At 40.9% G+C, this 21,295-nt stretch overlaps 1 protein-coding gene across 8 annotated transcripts in view; it reads left to right on the forward strand.

The window, feature by feature from the left end:
* The window catches only part of PRUNE2 (prune homolog 2 with BCH domain), a 216,883-nt gene that overhangs the window by 181,957 nt on the left and 13,631 nt on the right, over positions 1-21,295 (forward strand). For all 8 annotated transcript variants that reach the window (XM_055123839.1, XM_055123832.1, XM_055123834.1 and 5 more), the window contains 5 exons: positions 4,904-5,077; positions 12,532-12,634; positions 13,271-13,402; positions 15,098-15,184; positions 19,231-19,329. In XM_055123839.1, the coding sequence (XP_054979814.1) occupies positions 4,904-5,077; positions 12,532-12,634; positions 13,271-13,402; positions 15,098-15,184; positions 19,231-19,329 (595 nt within the window). The remainder of the gene's footprint in view (positions 1-4,903; positions 5,078-12,531; positions 12,635-13,270; positions 13,403-15,097; positions 15,185-19,230; positions 19,330-21,295) is intronic.

The raw sequence follows: 21,295 nt of genomic DNA on the forward strand, positions 1-21,295 counted from the left end.
AAAATCCACCTTAAATTTTAGAGGAATGAGGCTGATTTAAAGAGAGAAAGTAGACAAAACATGTGTGTATGTGTGTATACATATTTTGAACCATGAGTTTCTGACTATGATGCAGTATGCATAAAATTAACAGATTTATCTAATGTTTGAATCATTATAATATTGATTTCAAAAAGATATACACACACAAACACACACACACACACACACACACATATATATATATATAAAATCTTTTAAATCTAAGCAAGTCCAAGGCTGAAGATTAGTTACAATACATAACAGAGTTAGTTATATATAAAGAGCTTAGACAAGTAAATAAGGACCACAGAGAGCAAAGCATTTTGACAGGGGCTCCTGTTAGTAAGAGAGATAAATGGTCAAGAAACACTTGGGAATTCTCACATTCAGTGTTAAACACTCTGATGATGTCCAATGTTTTAATATTTTGGATAGTGTTTTTGTGAGGAAATAGGTACATCACGCATTTTGTTTTGCATGTTCAAAGACCACGATGTTCATACAAACTTTTGATGCTTAGCATCTCTGACCTGGTGAGGAACCCACTGCTAGCAGGCTGACCTACATAAATTCTGCAGAAATCAGGCAATAGCCCTGTGTAGTGATACTGAAACAAGCAGTAAGGGGCAGTGACAAGAGCAACACAATAGAATAAAAATTAAAATGGACATTTTAATTTTTATTAAATTGTCCATTTAAACAAGCTAAAGAACATCCCTAAAATGGAACCTTCCCATTGTGCGTGTGTGTGTTAAATAAGAACCATCTGTATTTATAAGATGAAATCTCCATGCTCTTTCATTGAATAAGAACACTTTGTCAAGCAGTTTGTGTAGACCATGCAGATCAAATTAAGTAACAGTTATCAGCAATTTGGCAAGAAGTCAAAGGAGTAGGCATAACAATGTATCACTGTCACTGTCACTGTCATCCCATTGCTCATCGATTTGCTCGAGCGGTCACCAGTAACATCTCCATTGTGAGACTTGTTGTTACTGTTTTTGGCATATCAAATGCACCACGGGTAGCTTGCAGGCTCTGCCATGAGTGTAATACCCTCGGACCCTCCAAGAGGGAGGAGGAATCAAACCTGGGTCGGCCTTGTGAAAGGCAAACGCCCTACCTGCTGTGCTATCACTCCAGCCCATAAAAATGTATGTACATAAAAATATCTATATCATGCACAATAAAGCATGCGAGTGGTGTTGGTGATTTTTGCTGTTTTATTTCTTGCTGGCACTTTTGTTAGTATGTTTTACTATTGTAATCAGGGGAAAAGGAATATGATCTAGACTTTCATTTCAATGAAGTCACCTCAGAAAGCATGCAGATAACAACCCTTCACAAATCATGGAGGTCCGATGAGAGATCTGCAAGTACCAAACAGAACGAAGAGAACGGGGGGTGGGAGGGGAGTAGTGAGTTCCTTGCAGGGCAAAGAGTATGTGCACAGCAGTGTTGGAAAACAAACCCACTCAGAGCCTTGGATTCTGAGGGAGCAGGAGCAGATGGGAGCAACAGGGTTTCAAGGAGAGAAGCGAGATGAGCATCCCAGGCCCCACTCCAAAGAGGGCAGCAAAAGCCAGAGGGGATTCCACTCAGGGAGTCCAGCACAGAGGGCTATATTTGCACGGATGACACTGGGCTTGATTTGAAGCCAGAAGCCGTTGCTTCCTGTCCTCAGTAAACTGCTGAGAGTTGGAGAATGAGGAGGAAGTGGAGGAAGCAAGCGTCTGTAGGTGGTGGTAGCTGTAGGTGTTGGCAGGATTGCTTCCCAACTGGACTTCACTTTGCTATTCTAAGTCAAGGCAATTAGACATGTTTGAATGTTTCTTGAGGAACCTTTCAGAACATGACGACTTTGTTATGACTTTCCTACAGATTACCTGTATTTCTAGGAACTTGCCCAAGAACTCTTTTATTTACTTAACTTGTTTCTAGGTTTGTATTTAACACTGTGTACAGGTTTCTAAGTTAAGAGTGGGTTGGTGAAAATTATATTTAAGGATATGCCAAAAACAGTAACAATAAGTCTCTCAATGAGAGACGTTACTGGTGCCCGCTTGAACAAATCAATGAGCAACGGGATGACAGTGACAGTGACAGCAAACATAGGTTCTTATTTCAGAAAAGTTAAAACCTCCTGGTGTAACAAAAAGTAATGATATATTCCTGCATTTAAGATACAATGTGATTGCTTAGAAGAATAGTACAGAGAAAGGTTTGAGTGACTGTGTGCTTCCTATTCTGTGATCTCCCAATTACTTCAGCAGTTCATTTTTGTGTTGGTATCGCATCCATTATAATGCTGGTTACTGCATCTGATTCATGGTAGACCCTGGTATCATGAACTACCATGGTTATTATTATCAAAGTGCTGAAAAGTGTGATAAAAGTGGAAGACTTCTCCCCTGAATATAAAAATAAGAAAATGCTCAGACTTTGTATCACTGTATCACTGTTGTCCCATTGTTCATTGATTTGCTTGAGTGGGCACCAGTAATGTCTCCATTGTGAGACTTGTTATTACTGTTTTTGGCATACCGAATACGCCACGGGAGTTTGCCAGGCTCTGCCGTGTGGGCAGGATACTCTTGATAGCTTGCCAGGCTCTCCAAGAGGGATGGAGGAATCGAACCCAGGTTGGCCGTGTGCAAGGCAAACGCCCTACCCTCTGTGCTATCGCTCCAGTCTCACAGACTTTGTGAAAGCTATAAATAATCCTTTTCTTCAAATTACCTAGCCCTAGAAAGAGAAACTACTGTACTCTGCTCGTACTAGAGATAAAGGTAGAAACAACTGCTGCTTATTCTTTTTTTTTTAAAAAAAAAGTGGCCTTAGCATGACCCACATTTTTTGTATGCATGAATGGATAATAATAATTTTCTCTCTGGAAAACACTTGGTAGCTTATGTTTATTATCATATTATGCATTCACAAATAATAATTCAATAATTTTGGCCCTAGGGCATTTATGAACCTCAGAGTTGTTTCTTTCTGACCAGGATACAGCCTGTTGATAGAGCAGATACTAGCCTGTGTGAGGCTTCAGGTTTGATCCTTGGCACTGTGAAAAACGAATCAAAGTTATTTCATGTCTACTGTCAAATATTTCTGTAGCACATTTTACAAATCTGTAAAAATTCATATCAAATTGTGTTCAGATAGGCTCACTGTAGAAAAGGGTGTTTAGTTTCAGTTTAAGAATTGTAGAACTGGGGGTGTAGTGCCTCCAGCAGGTCAACCTGCACCCATGGGGCAAGTGCATCAGCAGCCTGATGGTGTCTTTAGGCTTCCTGATACCCCAAAACTGCTGCTGTTCCGCTGGCCAGAGCACAACAACTCGAGACCAAGTTTCCCGAGAAATTAAATGGTCAAAACTTAGGTATGTGGGTTCCACACCCACAGACCACCTCTGGCTCAGCTATAGAAGCTCAATTTTTGGCCTTGCTTCAGAAACCCATAAATAATTCTCAAAAGAGATCAAAAGCCACAGTTAATCTCTGACTTGCACAAAGCTGAACAGACCAGAGCAAGTTGAAGCAGGGCAGGTCATCGTGGTGCCTGCCCAAGCAGAGCCCCGGACAGCTGCTTGCTCCCACAATCCAGAATCACTGCCATGCCCCCTGCTGGACTCCACTGTCCTGAGTTAGACCTCTCTGAGATATTAACCTGTTGAAAATTTGGACGTGGGTTTGTGACTGAAATATCCAGGCTTTCTCGGAGTTGGGATGGGCTACCTCCCCCCACTTCCCAATACTCCTGGCAGTCACCCCCATGAACCACCATGTAAGCCCTTCAACTGGCCTTGCTTCAGAAACCCATAAATCTAGAAAAAGATCAAAAGCCACAGTTAACTTTGAACCTGTGCAAATCTGAACAGACCGGGGTACTTTGGAAAGGTGTGGATTAGCCTCATGCCTGCCTAAGCAAAGCCCCTGGCTCTTGTTTGCACTACCCAAAATTGAGCCATGCCCCCAGCCAGACTCCACTGTCTTTGGACAGATCTCACTGAGATATGATCTTCTGGTAAATTGGGTATGCAGGTTTTGTGGCTGAAACTTCCAGGCTTTCTCGGGGTCAGGATGAGCTACCTCCCCCACTTGTACTTCCAGAAACCTCAGCAGTCACATCCACATCCCAAAGCTACCACCCAGTTAAAAAAGCTACTCCAGCCTTATCTTCCTGATAAAAATATTGAACTCCCTGAACAAAGACTATTACCTCTTAGTACCTATAGTGCAAACCATAATGCACAAAAGGGAAGAGAGAGAAAAAGAAGAAAAGTACCTGCCATAGAGGCAAGCTAGGGCAGGGCGGGGGGAGGGAGTGTTTGGCAGATGATGGGCGGAAAATCGGAGACATTTGTGATGAGAAATAGACACTGGGGGAGGGGTGGGTGTTGGATCATTCATTGTATGACTGAAATCCCATCATGAACAGTTTTATAATGGTCTATCTCAATAATATTCAATACAAAAATTTAAAAATGAATTATAGGTCTGGGACAGCTGGGCAGGGCAGCTGACAGCATCATCAATATCTGAGAGCTACAGAAGGTTCTGAGATCCAGGGAAAAGAAAATGATCTGGACCTGATAAATCGTCTTCCAGCTTATCAGAAAGACTTGCGGTCTTCAGATAGGATTGAGATGGTCCTGGTCACAAGAGAGCCTCAGCCCCACATTGCCTCAGCTTGGCTTGAGCAACGGAACTGGTTATTTAGTTAGCCCATCTGTGAGGTTCACCGAGTGGCCTTTTCAGGTTCAGTTTCGTGTTGAGCACTGCAAAAGCCACCAGGCTGACTCGGCCTGAAGCGACTGGCCGACTTGCTCACTTGTTGAGGTCTTGCTCCTTAACCCTGTTCTGTGGTTCTATTTCAGAGGATCCCACAGCTAACAAAGATCCTGGCCAAGAGACAGAGTCTATTCCGGAGTACACTGCTGAAGAGGAGCGGGAAGATAACCGGCTGTGGAGGACGGTGGTCATCGGGGAACAAGAGCAGCGGATTGACATGAAGGTCATCGAGCCCTACAGGAGAGTCATTTCTCACGGAGGTAGCCAAGCTCTATATGGATCAGGGAACTGGGAATGGGGGCCGCCATATTCATTTTTGTAAACGGAAGAATGAAGCTTGAATTCTTTGTAGCATGACATCCCAAAGGCCCTATTGACAGTCAGTGTCCAGGTCATTGTAGGGCAAAGTGCATTATCTCAAGTCAGCAAACCTTTGAATCCCTACCATGCAGAAATAACCCTCTGATCTGAAAGTCACTTTTCACATCAGAGTAGATGGTATAATCGCCTCTGCAAGTCACTGAAAGCAAGGTTGTCCAGTTGAATAATGCCCATTTGGGATCCATTGTCATTTGGTGGTACAGTTGAACTGAGTAGTTCTGCAGACCACACCACTATGTACACTCATTATAAGGCCATTATACCCGAGGTGCTCTCATTTCCAAAGAGTCTTTTGAATCCTCCTCAGAAACATTAGGAAACATTGATACCCAGCCTGGTTGGGTTTCCTCTGTTTTTCTCTCTCTAGCCAAAGTATGCTTTCCTCAAAATCCCCTTAGATCTGTTCCTGATGAAAGTCAGATCCAGCTGAAGTCTCTACTTGCTTATTGTGAGTCCAGGGAAAGAGGAACTTTGGGTCTTAGATTTCTGGTCCTTCGTTGGAGCTCCGGGGGGACTTGATTGATATAGGGTTACAAAAAGAGTGAGATGAGCACAAATAACACATTTTACTTGAGGTTGATCAATTTCCAAAAGCAGGTTTTTCATTCTTCTGCTGTCCATGCTTCTGTTCCCTGTCCTCAGCAAAGCATGAGCCGACCAGCCCGTCATTGTTCTCTAAATTCTCTTAATTCTCTCCTGTAGTGAGGACAGGGACAGTAAGCACCTCAGTGCTGTGTTAAATGTGCAGCTTTTGCTTTCTGGCAAGCTGCATGAAATTTTGCTTCTTCAATCAAACTTCCTCTTCCTTTACCCCATACTTGACTGCTTAGATCTAGATATCGGGACGGTTGCCTAATATCAATATCAGGTTGATGTTGCCTGATATCAGTTGGTCGGTCACCTGTAGGTGCCCTTGGATAGGACCTTCATTTTTCTTCTTTCCCTCTATGACCTGAAGTCATACTGTGGCCCCCTTTTGAACTGGGCACAGAAGGCATGTGCTGCCTGGAAGCCTGTCTTACGGTTCCTGGGAGAGCCACCTTACCCTACCTGGAAGTGGCAGGTGACTGCCCTCAAGTCAGCCCTTTGATTACAAGTAAAAACCACAGCCTGATCATTGCCCACATCTTCCTAGAAAACCTGACTTTATTTATACTTTGTTGTCCAAAAAATCTGTTATTTTTAGGTTTTATTAATTTAAAAAAAAAATTCAGGGCCGGAGCGGTGGCACAACAGGTAAGATGTTTGCCTTGCAAGCAGCCAACCTGGGTTCGATCCCCAGCATCCCATATGGTCCCCTGAGCACCGCCAGGAGTAATTCCTGAGTGCATGAGCCAAGTAACCCCTGTGCATTGCCAGGTGTGACCCAAAAAGCAAAATAAATAAATAAATAAATAAATAAAATAAAAATATAAAAACATTCTTTGGAAATAAAGACAATACAAAAGTTGAGAGTTAAAATTACTCGTACCCATTGTACAAAGTCCAAATGGTGCAGAAAGGTAAGTCGAAGTTCTCCACTGTGAATCCTGTTTACCATGTTTCCCTGGGTCTAAATTTGCTAGTCGTTCATGCAGAGGCAGCTGGTCTGGATCACTGATGCCATAAATTAGGCCTGAGTTTTTCAGTTCAATCAGTGATTTGTTTTTCACGATTGCAGTGAAATTAGGTGAGTGAGGCCCATTGTCACCCAGTCCTAGAAAGATATTCTCAGCACATGAGGGTCAGAGAAGCTCTGTCTGTGTGTCCCCATCTTTGTGAGGACTCGACTGACCTGTCATCTCCCGTCCAGCCCTGCCACCTCCCCTGTTGCCTTTTCTCCTCACTGTTCCATGTTCTGAACTTGATCTATGTTTGCATGACTCTGGTTTACTTGGATAAGAAAGAAAGCCTTTTTCGCTGGTCTCCTTTGTCCACATTCCTTCCTGGTCTCCACCTCACCCACTTTGCCTCCTTGCATTGACCTTGCCCACCTCTCCCCCAGCCTCCATCTTGCCTTCCTGCGGACACTGGCCTGCATGCATGTCAGCCTGGCTGCACCAACCTGAAACGTTAGTAAGCCGCTACTTCTTTATTACAAAGCAGGTATTGTGCTCTGTTAACACAGATCGTTCAGGTAGTTCAACTTGCCAAAGTTTTGTCCACTGTGTTGGGAAATCATATTACATTCTTAGACTCTAACCGTGGCAAAACTCCACCTTGTAGTGACCAGTTTCAGGAGTTGTTTATATAGTGTTTGATGAGCATTTCAAAGCAGCACTCCCGAGCAGGCACAGATCTTGTTTTGTTTTCTTGCATTGGGCCATCAGGAAGTTTCCTGTTTGGGCCAGTCAGAAAGCACCAGCCGTCCCGTGCTCTGTGCAATGAAGTTCTAAGACGGGGTGCTTGGGAGAGCTGTATAAGCTGGCAGTAAACACAGAACCTGCCAGGTGACTGTCAGTTGGGAAAGCCATGCTGGAGGGTAGTATTCTAACAAATATTTTCCCCTCTGGTGTTGGTCATCTTAAATAGCTTGACATCATGTTGAACAGCAGACTCCAGGCCTCTTGCCAAGAGACCTGACCACTGTTGCATCTGTAATCTTAGGACCTCCCTGAGCTTCTTTGGGCCTCAGGTACTTTAGCAATACCAGAAGGTGGCTTAGGGGCTGGAAACATAGCACAGCGGGGAGGGCATTTACCTTGCACGCGGCCAACCCAGGTTCGATTCCCAGCATCCCATATGGTCCCCTGAGCACTGCCAGAGGAATTTCTTGAGTGAAGAGCCAGGAGTAACCCCTGTGCATCACTGGGTATGACCCAAAAAGCCAAAAAAAAAAAAAAAAGAAGGTAGCTTAAAGCCAGCGTCACCTCCTGTGCACCAGTGGACAATATCCCTGCCATCTCATTACATAACAAGGAAAAAGGGAGGTCCAGGTTGGTTTTGATCATTCATCTGTGTGGGGTCATTTGGAGGCCACATCTGGCCTTTCTGTCCTTGGAGCAGAGAAGACAATGAAACTACTTAGGACTGTCATGTCAAAGCTTTGTAACAAGGAGTTTCTTTTCTTGTCTCTTTACTTCTCTTATTTCACTATAGGAGATTCAGGTAACCTTCTCTGCAGTGTTACTGGACAAATGAGCCTGGAGGGAATGAGAAGAGTAGCAGGCTGGTGTGTGTGTGCGTATGTTGTAGTTGTGACTGTGCCATCTTCCCTCTCTCTCCATTCCATTTGTTGGCCAGCACATTTTTGTTCCGTCCTTTTCATGCCTCTGTCCTGCCTCAGGTAAGGCTTGCGTCATTGTTCCATCGGGTCTTAGAAACTGTGATGGTTTCTTTGCTCCCATACCTCAAAAATAAGCCCTGAAAGCAGCTCAAGATTACAGGGAAGAGAGTCTAGTAAAATGTCTTGGAGAAAACTGAACTAAAAGAATTATGCAGCTGCTTATAGGCTATTTTACTTGAATAAGCTACTTATTTAAAATAGAAATTCAGGGTCTAGAGTGATGGTACAGTGGGTAAGGAGTTTGTCCTGCATATGACTGACTCATTTTGATCTCCCGCATCCCATATGGTCCCCCTGAGCCCACCAGCAATGATTCCCGAGTGCAGAGCTAGGATAACCACTGAGCACCACTGGATGTGGTTCAAAACTCAAAGATAAATAAATGAATAGAAACTTATTTAGCTGACCCTGTTGATAGCTTATGCAAGAGAGTTAAAAAGTAAATGGGCTTACTAATTCTATTCAATATATTTGGCCAGCAATTACTGTCTAAAATATTTCTAAAATTTGTCAGTAGTGACACCAAGTCTGAGAAAGGAAAATAGACATGAGAGAGGGAAACATTTCTATTTCCTTTCTTTCGTTTCACACCTTGAACCATTCTTTTCCTTCCTCCACCTCTTCTTTCCTTCCTACAATTCCTCTAGGAAGCAGTAGAGAGTGTCATCCTCATTTGTAAACCTCAGTCATTTTTATGTAAAGAGGCATCCCTCACTCAGAATGATTAAGACATTGTAAACCCCCATGTAAGCATTTCTTTGGTTCTAAGAACTCCTGGACCCAGGGTGACACTATCCCTCCTCAAGGACAGACAGCGTTGACAACAAGAACTGAACTGCCATTGAACATGACTTCTGAAGTACTATTTACAAACCTGTTCCCCTCTGTTAAAGGATCAATTCTTAGAAATTAAAAAAAAAAAAGACGGGGCTAGAGCCATAGTACAGCAGATATGGCCCTTGTCTTGCACACAGCTGACGGGTTCAATCCTGTGCTGATCATCCAAGAATGATCCCCGAGAGCAGAGCCAGGATCAGCCCTGGATACTGCCAGGTGTGTTCTCAATTCTTTGTTAATTAAACAATGACCTCAAAGCCATTAAGCAATTATGATCTTGAGATTATTCTGACATAGAAAGATGCTTTGAAAAGATGCTTCCATACTTGTTTTTAATTTGGAGCCATTTCTGTTGTCTCTTTGAACAAACTGTTTATTATGTTGAATGTGAATTCCATCCCTTCATGTGCAGTTCTGTGCAGCTCAGCCACTCTGTCCCTTGTGTATTTCCATTTAGTTGCAAGATTTATTATAGGAAATGGCTTCATGGGGAAAGAAATGTGCTTCTTGTTTTAAAATTTTCTCCCTCTATTGTTTTAATTCATATTGAATTGCAAAAAGAACTTGGTAATACTATAATATTGAAAAAGATAACACTACACACTGCAGCAAAAAATCTAGATGGGAGGTAGCCCAAAGGGTTTGAATATACCTTGTATGTTTGAGGTCCCAAGTTTAATCTCTAAAACACAATATGACCCCCCAAGCTCTGTTCTGGTGACCCTGGTAGCCTCTAGCACTGCTAGCATCTCTATTTTTACTGGGAATGGCCTAGTATTACTGGGAATGTATTACAATTAATACATTCCTAGCGTTACTGAAATTTAGAGAAATTTCGTGAGGAAAACCTAACGTGAATTCTAGAGAAAACAAAGAAAAGTATCAATGTAGTATATAAGAAGTTCTTTGAAATAAAAAGTACATTTCTCTTCATTAAACTTCCCTGTACCAAAGAGAAAAGAAAAAATAACGCTTTGAATGATCCTTAGCTTAGAACACTGCTCCAATCTATCAGTCAAGCAAGGGGAGAATAGAGTTTCAGAGTATTAAGAGTTTCAAATATCCATATTCTGTAAAGCATTTATCAGAAAACTGCTGGTGCTCGCTCGAGCAAATCGATGAACAACAGGACGACAGTGCTACAGTGCTACAGTGTTACTGAGAATGGCCTTTGAGCCCCCAGAATGCTGGGGAAGACACAGCTCAAAGTAATCCAAAGGGGGCCTACTGTTATCTTCTGGAACAAGTATTTGTTGTAATGAGTATATGCACAGATAGGTAACAATAAAGTATACAGCATCAACAGTATACTATGACCTCAAATGAGTCATTCACACAAGTCCATACTTTGACATATTTTTAGTTGGTATCTCTCTCTTTCCCCTAGCTCTTTTGTGGGAGAATCATATTCTTTGTGTTGGTAGAGAACATCTTGTTAAATTGTTTTTCAAGAGTTAAACCCACCCAAATCTATATTCAGCCAGAAAGTCTCTACTGTGTAATCACCAGAGGAGTATTTAGAGACCTGAAAGTTTGAAATGTCCTGTGTCCTGACAGGGCTGGATCAGGCCTGAGGGTGTCACCCAGTCTTCATAGTCAATGCTTTGAGGGGATCTCTATCCAGTGATTCTAAAGTCCAGAGCAGCATTGTGTGGCCAGCATGGCAAGTGTTTAAAGAGGGATATTAGTACTGTCTGTCGTCCTGTTGTTCATCAATTTGCTCAGGTGGGCACCAGTAACGTCTCCATTGTGAAACTTGTTGTTTCTGTTTTTGGCCAATTGAATATGCCATGGGGAGCTTGCCAGGCTCTGTCATGCGGGCGGGATACTCTAGGTAGCTTGCCAGGCTCTCCGAGAGGGACGAAAGAATCGAATGTGGGTCGGCCATGTGCAAGGCAAATGCTTTACCCACTGTGCTAAAATGCATGTAATTGTTTCCATTTTTCAGTCTGGAAGAGACTTGAGATTTCATACACAAGCCTATAAGGAAAGGATCAGTGCCTGTCTATAATTTCAAAGATAAGATCTAAAGGAGCTTCCTTTAAAAGAGGGTGAAATGCCATAGTTAGGCTAGAGGTTTTGACAGTAGTTACAATGTCCTGAGATGTAAAATTTCTCTAACCCTTGGAATTTTACTTGGCCACACTTGACTACATTCTCCCATTTTCTTACACCTCCTTCAGACAGGCCCCCTACCCAACCCCATCCCTCCACCCCATGTTTCTAGGAAGAAACTCTCAAGCTTTCCTCAAATCTTGTATTTTTATGGAACTCAGAGAGTTTACTTAGGCCTGTCTGAACTTTGTGGTTTTCTTTCAGAGATTAAGCTCTATGTTTGTGCTGAGTTACTCTAGCTAGACCTGCTCAGAACTTTCCATATATCTCTGTAGTGCTTTTTTGACTGTTCCAGCAACACTGCAGTTGAGTGCAACAGGCCTATAAATGAAAACAAAGGTATTTGCTTGTCTATTCTCTACTAATTTGTTTCATACTATGTGTCTGAGATCTTAGTGTAAGCCAGTAACTCAGTTTCCTCTTCAAATGAACTGAGGTCTGAAGAGCTGGTGATAGTTAAGTAGAACAGCATCCACCTTAGCCACTAACAGGAAACATGTTGCATAAATTAGCTTTTGTAATTTTAAGATTAGAAGTCCATAAATCAATGAAGTGTTGCCTCATCCTTAGATACGTAGAATATTTTTGTAACTGTGCCCAACTATGTCTAACACAAACCATTGCCCATAACACATGGATACCTAATACACATATATGTTCACAATTCCATAGAACACGTGTCTTAACCCCTGAAAAATTATTATAAGAAAATATTCCTATGAAACTTCAGAAGTTCCCAAACTTAATCTGTCCTACTACCAAATAATTGTATGGATATATTCCTATAGAAGTCCAGAGGCTCCCAAACTTATTTGGCCTTCTCACTCCTTTTCAGAAAAAAAAAATTCAGTGTCTCCCCTGGAAATCCACCTTCTTTAAGCTAGCAAAAGTGCCCCCAGTTGCATTCACTGCTACTCCCTCCCTGGTGGATGGTCCCAGAATGCCCTATGTGCTGTGACATTGTCCATTTGGGGAAAAACAGGACCACATTATACTTTTAAGCTGATGTTTATTACATTGACACACTTGCCAAGGCTCCCAGATTCATTCTTCCTGCTAAATATTATCCTGTGAAGAGCTTTCAGTTGTTACAAATGTCTTTTTGTTTGTCCCCAGGATACTACGGGGATGGTCTAAATGCCATCATTGTGTTTGCTGCCTGTTTTCTGCCAGACAGCAATCGGGCGGATTACCACTATGTCATGGAAAATCTTTTCCTGTGAGTGAGATTTATGACGAAGTGCTTTGAGTTCATCTCTGTGGGCAGGTTGTAGCAGATAGAGCATCTTTAATAAAACAGAAAATCGATGGTATAAAATAGGATAAGTCTTGATAAAAATCAAAGACATTTCTGTCAGACAACATTGCTCAGTAGACTAAAACCTCCAAAAGAGCTCTTTCATCAGTAGGATGGATTTAAAAAATAAAATAAAACAGAGTTTGACTTGGATTTTTGAATTCTGTAACGTTTCATTTAGGTGAAGTATTTTTTCCCTTGTGATATGTTAATCAGACAACCAAACTTTACTTATATCTAGTCTTATTTAATCTGAGTTGTGCTTAATATATGACAATGTTATTACTGCCATTTTAAAAATGAAAGTCAGGTTTATAACTCACCAGTTTTTCCAGTTCACCTATATTCAGAGAGGTAACCATATAAATATCAAAGAATACTTATGCGCAGAGCAAAATAATCTTAGGTAACTTTATTCTTCTCAAGGTGAAGAAGCAATATGCACAACTGTTATAAAATAGTAGGCATCCTTTAATTTAAATGTTAAATAATTATGTTGTAAATCCATTGAAGTATCTCATGGGAACTGAAAACACTTTTATTCTTTCCTATGATCAGATATGTAATAAGTACTCTAGAGCTGATGGTAGCTGAGGACTACATGATTGTGTATTTGAATGGTGCAACCCCACGACGGAAGATGCCAGGACTGGGCTGGATGAAGAAATGCTACCAGATGATTGACAGACGGTATTCGGGGTCCCCACGATTTAATCCCTATTTTTATTTGCCCTGTAACATGCCTATCTAATTTCCTTTTAATCTACCAAAATGCAATTTTGTTTGAGGAGCTTTGAATTTGCGCAGGCTTGAGATTACAAATTATGAAAATATTAATGAAAGTATCTCTTTGATATGTAAATTTGAAATAAAGCAAATCCCTGCCCCAAGTTTGTTCAGTGATGGAACCTTACCCCTGGCAGACAGAGTCTTTCATAATCAATGAAATATTCTTTATACATATGTCTTTGCACAGGAAGATGTACTTTGACCAAAGGATCATCATCAGAAATTATCATCATCATCATCATCCATCAACCAAAAGATCCATGAATCTTTTCCATTTAATTTATTTCCCCGTTTCTTCCTGTTGTTGTTGTTGCTGTGATGAACGGAGCCCCCCCCACACACACACACACAGTTGGCAGTGGCACTTGCGTGGCCACATACGTGGTTGTGGTAGGCCCAAGATCAATTACTCTATTGTAACAGATCACAAACACCAGTGCCCACACCCCCCCAACCATACTTGTCATGTGGGGTGGTACCAAGGGCTGAATTGGTGGCTTCAAGCCTGAGGCTCTAACCCTGAGCAAACCCTTAGTGATTCTTTACTTGGTATCATGTGAGCTGCTTCTGTTGGCCCCTACTGGAGCTGGCACGATTTGGACCACCACTATGCTCTTATTTCAGTGTTCATTCTCATTTCAAGTCAGACATTAACCCATATGGCCTCTTTGTGTGTCCTTTCCTCAAGATACTTTATTTTCATCCAAAGTGGGTTTTTTAGAGCAAAACTAATCTTAACATCAACAAGAAGGTGTGTTAATAGGCACACTTGCCCAGGATATCTGCAATAGGTGTTTTGGCACCTTAGAGGTGACTCCTTGCAGAATAATATGATAGTGTCTTGTTACACTGTTCAAAATATTTTCAATGATCTAAAACATTTTTAAAGTTGCTCTGCTAGTGCAGGACAAGACACATGAATATCTTGAGTGTTAAAATGGTCATTGAAGGCCAAACAGTTATGATATTTTTGCACTACTTTGATGAGACAGAAGAAGAAACCAAGGTTCAATAAGATCAAATAAATGGCCCATATTCCTCTTAAGAGTGATTTCTATGGCTGTGGTTAAGGCTCAGGGTACTGAAGACTTTGCCTCACTTGGGCAGAGTCCTGAGTTTGATTCCCCAGAAGCTCACATCACCACCTCTCCCAGCACTGCATGGTAGCGTGGACCCCACTGTACTCCTGAGCACCAAACATCTCTGAGGGTGCCTTTGGCTGAGCACCGCTGGATGGGTTCCTTATTTTTTTTAAGTATATTTTCAAAGTACTATAGGTGATGCTGATAAAAATATAAAGTGTCATTAAACAAAAATATGCCATAGGGACTATAGACTTATGCAGGATAACAATCCAACCTGTTTATTTCATCTTTATTTCTATGGAGAAATGAAGTCTGGATCATGACAGTTTCAATTAGGTCTCAAAAAACATTCTTTTTATTAATCAATCACTGTATATTCCCACCAGGGAATCATCTCTTGCCTTGAATATGTTTATATTATATAAGTGCATTTTATTATATTTGGGCATATATTTTCTTTTTTAATCCATACTTTAAACTATGTAATGAATAATATTTTTTCCTCAAAAAGGTTGCGGAAGAATTTAAAATCATTCATCATTGTTCACCCATCTTGGTTCATCAGAACAATTCTTGCAGTGACGCGGCCTTTTATAAGGTATGGTTATTTTGTTGTAAAAATGGGAGATGTGTGCTGAAAGTAGACTATAGATTGAACACGATGGCCACTCAATACTTCTATTGCAAACCACAACACCCAAAGGGAGAGAGAGAATAAAAGAGAATGCCCTGCCACAGAGGCCGGGTGGGGGGAATGGGACTAGGGGTTGGGAGGGTTACTGGGATCATTGGTGGTGGAGAATGGGCACTGGTGGAGGGATGGATTCTTGAGCATTGTATGACTGAAACACAAGCACAAAAATATGTAAATCTGTAACTGTACCCCATAGTGATTCACTAATAAAAAAAAAAGAAAAAGAAAAATCAGGAAAAAGTTTTACTAGCAGTTTTTTTAATACTCTAGTATTTTAAAGTGCTACTAGTAATTTTTTTAAAGTTTCAAAATCATTATCCTATAAAAAATTTAGAAAACAGTATTTTCTTTAGCCTTTATTGGAAGAGTATTTTGGACTATCCAGTAGAGACTCTAATTACAAGTATTTTATAACAAATACTCGCCCTTGTTATAAAACATGAGCCCCAGGCCCCTTCTTTGTTGCCAAGGAGAGAAGGTGGTGGGGTTTCCCTGCCACATCACGGAAGGAAACAAGTGATCTTTTAAAACAGAAAACAGATCAATGAAAAGATAGGGCAGCCTGGCCGTGGAAAGCAGTGAATAACTAAGAATAGAAACAAGAGCAATTTCTCTATCCCCTTTCTTCTGCCCAAGCCCCTCTCAGTCTCTGAGCAACCCTTTTGGTTGCCGTTTGGTCACCAGGAGACTTCCTGGCTTCAGTTTTGTTCTATTTTTGTATATTTTTTCATGTGTATTTTGTATACTTGCAAGTTTGTATTTTGAAAATGTAAAGAAAAGTAAGATTTGCCTCATGATTTAGTAAAAGTTAAAAAAAATCCATTGAGAGTTGAAACAGTCACATATGAGACACTGCACACTGTTTTCTAGAGAGCCTTCAAACAGTAACAGTCTTGGTTAATATCCGGATACAGAATAGATAAATTGAACAGTTTTTTGTCGTAAAGTTATCAATAGATTCATAAGAAATATTCTGATAGTTTTGCTTCTGAGGAAAATAGAGGTTGTACTCCTTAACTTTTATTATTGTGCCTTCTGGATTTCTTCTTTTGTTGTCCCATGCTTATATTTATTTAGTATTCCTGTTCCCCACTTCCAATAACTGAATAACAGGATTCAACTTAATTTTCCACTGGAAAATTAATTTTCAACTTAATTTTCCACTTAATTTTCCACATAGTTCTTTACTATGATGTGTTAACTTTCTTTTTCAAATGATATGGAGTATTTTTATTGTATTAGGGAATACTTTGATGAACTAAGGATCTTATATGCTCTGATGAACTCATAAAAGTTTAATGGGAAAAACATCAGCTTTATGATTATAAAGCTCTATAATTTTGAAATTATAATTATTTATTCATTGTGATAAAATATTACTATGAAATATTGAAAATAATTATAATGCAATATTATTTATTAAATGGTTTCTCAAGAAAAAGGAAATACAATGATAAAGTCACAGCAAATAGTATCTGGTAAATCACTTGTAATAGCTTCCACTCATTGAGTGCTTACATGTGTTATTTTATTTAACCCTAATGACACACCTCTGAAGCAAATGTTTGTTACTTCTAGAATATGGAAAATAACTTTGAGCTTTAGTAAGGCCAAATCAATTGTTTAAAGCAGAAACCAGAAAATCCTTTAAACAAGGACAAAATAGAGACTGTTTTAGATAACATAGGTCATTTGTCTCAGCCTTAACTATTCAGCTTTGCTGAAAGTAACAGGAGCCATAGGCGATGTGCAAACAAGTAAGTGTGGCTGCGCTATAGTTCAACCTTCTCCCTGAACAATGAAACTGAATTTCCTAAAACTTTGTATAGACTGAAAAGTATTCTTGTTTTAATATTTTTTGCAGCTATTTTAAGAAAAGCATGAAAACTATTCTTTAACCGTGGGACTGCAAATCAACTAGCTGCCTTTGGCCTTTAGGCAGTAGTTTGCAATTCCGGTCTAAGGTGACATAAATGATAGACTTAGGCACATGCATAATTCTAAAGAACACATATTTAAACATTTAAAAATGTTAATGGCTTCATCGGACATTCCTTAAAGATCTCTCATGCACCAATTTCCATCAGTATTCCTAATTTTTAGACTGGAACCAAGAGGTTACTAAAATACCAAATATGTCTTTTTGCCATAAAGGCCAGCAGCTATTTGAGAAGAGTGTAGCAAACTCATTTTCATTTTAATGAATCTTTCTTCTGTGCTAAGTGCTAGGGTAAGTGCTGGAGACTGTGAAATTGAACAGCTCTATTGCTGTCCTCAAGGAGTTGCATGCAGATGTAAGCAGGCAAAGAAACAATCACAACACAGGATACAGATGAAGTGGTGAAATACGTGCTGAGTAAGCGAAGTTGAGGATGAGTTTTGGGGTGATGGAGCACAAAGGCTGAGAATCTATCTCAGTAGGAATTCTTGGAAGATTGAGCTTCTAAGGTGAGCTTTGAAGAATAGGATTGGCTAACTAAATGCTGAGAGAAGGAAGAAAGAGTCGAAAGAGTCGGTGCAGATAAATCAAGGGGAGAACACAGAATATTAGAGACTCAAGTAGGAGGTTAGAGACCTTTAACTAGAGACCTCTACTCAGAAGTGTAAAGCAGGGACTGGAGCCCTTACCTTTCAGAGACTTCCTTCTTTTTATTCCACCCACTCCATCCTTCACTAAAGCTCAAGTTTAAGTCAAACATGCCAGAAGAAGGAAGAGGCCTGATGCTGTGCCTTGTGCGTTGTGTGTGTTCCTCCAGAATCATCAGGAGGAGATTGGAAAGAGTTGAGTGGCTGAGCAAATGCTTTGCATTCAGGATGTCTGGTTGAGTTTGGCATCTGGCTCTGCATGGTCCCCAGCCCTGCTCTGGGTGACCCTGAGCACAGAGATTGGTATAGCCCCCTGAGGACCATCAGATATCACAGTCACCAAACAACAATGTTAATTGGGACCAGAGCAATGGTATAGTAGATAAGGAGCTTATCTGCATGAAGCCACCTTGGGTTCAATCCCTGACACTCCATATGAGCATCCCCTGAGCCCCACCAGGAGATTCCTAGGCACAGAGCCAGGAGCAAGCCTGCCCTGAGAACAGCTAGGCACATCCCTGAAACAAAAACAAAACAAAATGAAAGTTTGTTAAGGATCATCTGAACACAGCTGGTAGGGCATTTGCCTTGCACACAGCCGACCCGCATTCCATTCCTCCGTCCCTCTCGGAGAGCCTGGCAAGCTACCGAGAGTATCTCGCCCACAAGGCAGAACCTGGCAAGCTACCCATGGTGTATTCGATATGCCAAAAACAGTAACAACAAGTCTCACAATGGAGACGTTACTGGTGCCCACTCGAGCAAATTGATGAACAACAGGACAACAGTGCTCCAGTGCTCCAATGCTAAGAAACATCAGGAGTGATTGAAGAAATTATATGAAGAGGAATTTTTTTTATAAGTCACAGCCAGTGACTGCAAGTACACTGTGAGGGACAGATGTATAGGAAGGAGGAAGAGATAGTACAGGGGTTAAGGCATTTATCTTACGTGTGATCCATGTGAATTTGGTCCTCTGTAGCAGATATGTTTCCCTGAGAGTCACCAGGAGGAATCCCTGATGCAAAGTCAGGAGAAAACCCTAGACACAGCTGGGTGTGGTATCTCTCCCCCAAATAAAAGCATATTAATAGTGCCTACCTCACTAGGCTATAATAATAAATGAATAAGCAAATATATATTACTTATATGTACACATATAAGTAATATAATAATTATATGTACACATATAAATAATACATACGTATATTACTTAAACAGATTCTGGCACATACTAATTCCTCAAATTATGTGTCTTTCTTCTTGGTAATATTCTGAACACAGTGTCAGTTGCATGACATTTTGCAGCATGAGGCAGCTACTTTAGAAGGATAGTATACTTTTTTTCTTTTCTTATTTTTCAGTTCAAAATTCAGCAGTAAGATTAAATATGTCAGTAGCTTGTCGGAACTCAGTGGGCTGATCCCAATGGATTGCATCCATATTCCTGAGAGCATCATCAAGTAAGTTCTGATGATTCTGAAGATTTGGTAAGAAAACTGCAGGTGTATAGTCATGCAGTCAAAAGAAGAAGTCAGAAATACTGTATGTCTTGAGAAGGAAATTGAAAAAGAGCTCATTTCTGGAATAGAAAAATAGGGGAAATATAGTATCTTATCACTGTATCACTGTCATCGCATTGCTCATCGATTTGCTCGAGCAGGCACCAGTAACATCTCCATTGTGAGACTTGTTACTGTTTTTGGCATATCGAATACGCCAAGGGGAGCTTGCCAGGCTCTGCCATGAGGGCGATATACTCTTGGTAGCTTGCAGGGATCTCCGAGAGGGGCGGAGGAATCAAACCCAGGTCAACTGTGTGCAAGGTGAATGCCCTACCAGCTGCGCTATTGCTCCAGCCCATTCAAATAATCTCTTGGAATTACTGGTTTCAAATGAGTAATCATTTTCACCATAAGTTCTTACCACCATTTGAGAGCAAGCAAATTTAGCATTTCCTGCTCATCTATTCCTGTGACTTCCACCCCATATGAACATGGTAGGGTGTCTTTGTCATCTCTAAAGTAGTTTTTATGTAAGAGCCTCAGAAAAGAGGAAGCAATGCTTGTTCTCTGTTTTCTTTTAAATCCTTCTTCACAAACAAAGGATTTCTCATAAGTCATTCATTTGGGGGTAAGGGGCAGAGGGCTGTTGTCGAACATGGGGGTGTAGTGAAGAAAAGTTTCCTCACCCTGTTGGGCTGCAGAGGGGGGCTCTGGGACTGAAGTTTCATGAAATGCTGTTAAAATAAAAGTCAAATTAATTAAGGGACTTGGAACTGTTACTTTCAAACAAGATACTGGAGAATGAACCCTCCCATTTTGTTTATTTTCTCCAAGAACCTTTGTGATTGGATCTTGATTCCTTTCATGGTGCCTGATGCCTTGGTTTTATATTTAGATTAGAAAGGATTAGACCATTATCTCAAACACAACACACACACACACACACACACACACACACACAAATCCAAAACCCTGCTCTCCTAACATGGTGTATAGTATGAATCTCCCATTCCTGACTTCAAAAAAAGAAGAAAAGAGTCAAAAAACCTGGAAAAGGAGTGTTGTTTACTGTGCCTCTGCAGAGCCAGACTTCAAAGTGCTGTGTTTATAGCTTGTATTTATCCACAGTGAAAGAAACATATGATATGTCAAAATATAAACAGCAACCAAGAAGACCAAGCACTCCCACTCCAGTTGGGTCAGCCAGCACTGATTTCCCTTTGTTCTTATCCTTAAATTCCTTTGCTTCCCTTAAAGTATCCATTGAAAGTCACACTTTCCAGGCCTTTTGTTTTCCTGTCACACTTATCAGGCCTGAACTCAGAATACTGGTTGGGCTGATCGTGACCCTTGGTTCTGCTGGGCAATGCAGTCTTCACCAGACCAGAAAAGTGACTTTCATTGTTCTGGCACACCTGCCTGGAGCATGGGCCTTAAACCCACTTTCCTTTAAAATGAAAAAAAAAGAGAGAAAGAGAAAGAAACACGTCCTATCTAGCATGCTGTCTCCCATCACAAAATATGACCAGAACATCTTTATGTGGGTTTCTTTCATCTCCCTTCAGATATCTTCAAGGAAATGAACATTAGGCACTTCCTAGGTAAATATGCTAAGGAATCCTCGATCTTCATTGTGTGTAGCTCTATGTAGCTTGCTTAGTTGGATGTAGCTGTTGAAGGCAATATAGAATAAAGAGAATGAATAGGCTTTGGAAACCTTCATGAGCTTTTACTCTTTTCACTGGACCCTAGTATCTGAGACTTTAGGCAGCATAATAAAACACTGAGTGCCGGCTTCAATGTATGTCAGGTGAGGAATGAAGACGAAGCCCCCAGGAACCGCCCTGTGACAGAGCTCATAATCTGGGGTACTGCCTGTCACAGCCGTGTGCATGTTGAGCTGAGTGGGAAATGAGCCATGTCC

The sequence above is a fragment of the Sorex araneus genome, chromosome 1, assembly GCF_027595985.1.
Source record: "Sorex araneus isolate mSorAra2 chromosome 1, mSorAra2.pri, whole genome shotgun sequence".
NCBI classification, from domain to species: Eukaryota; Metazoa; Chordata; class Mammalia; order Eulipotyphla; family Soricidae; genus Sorex; species Sorex araneus.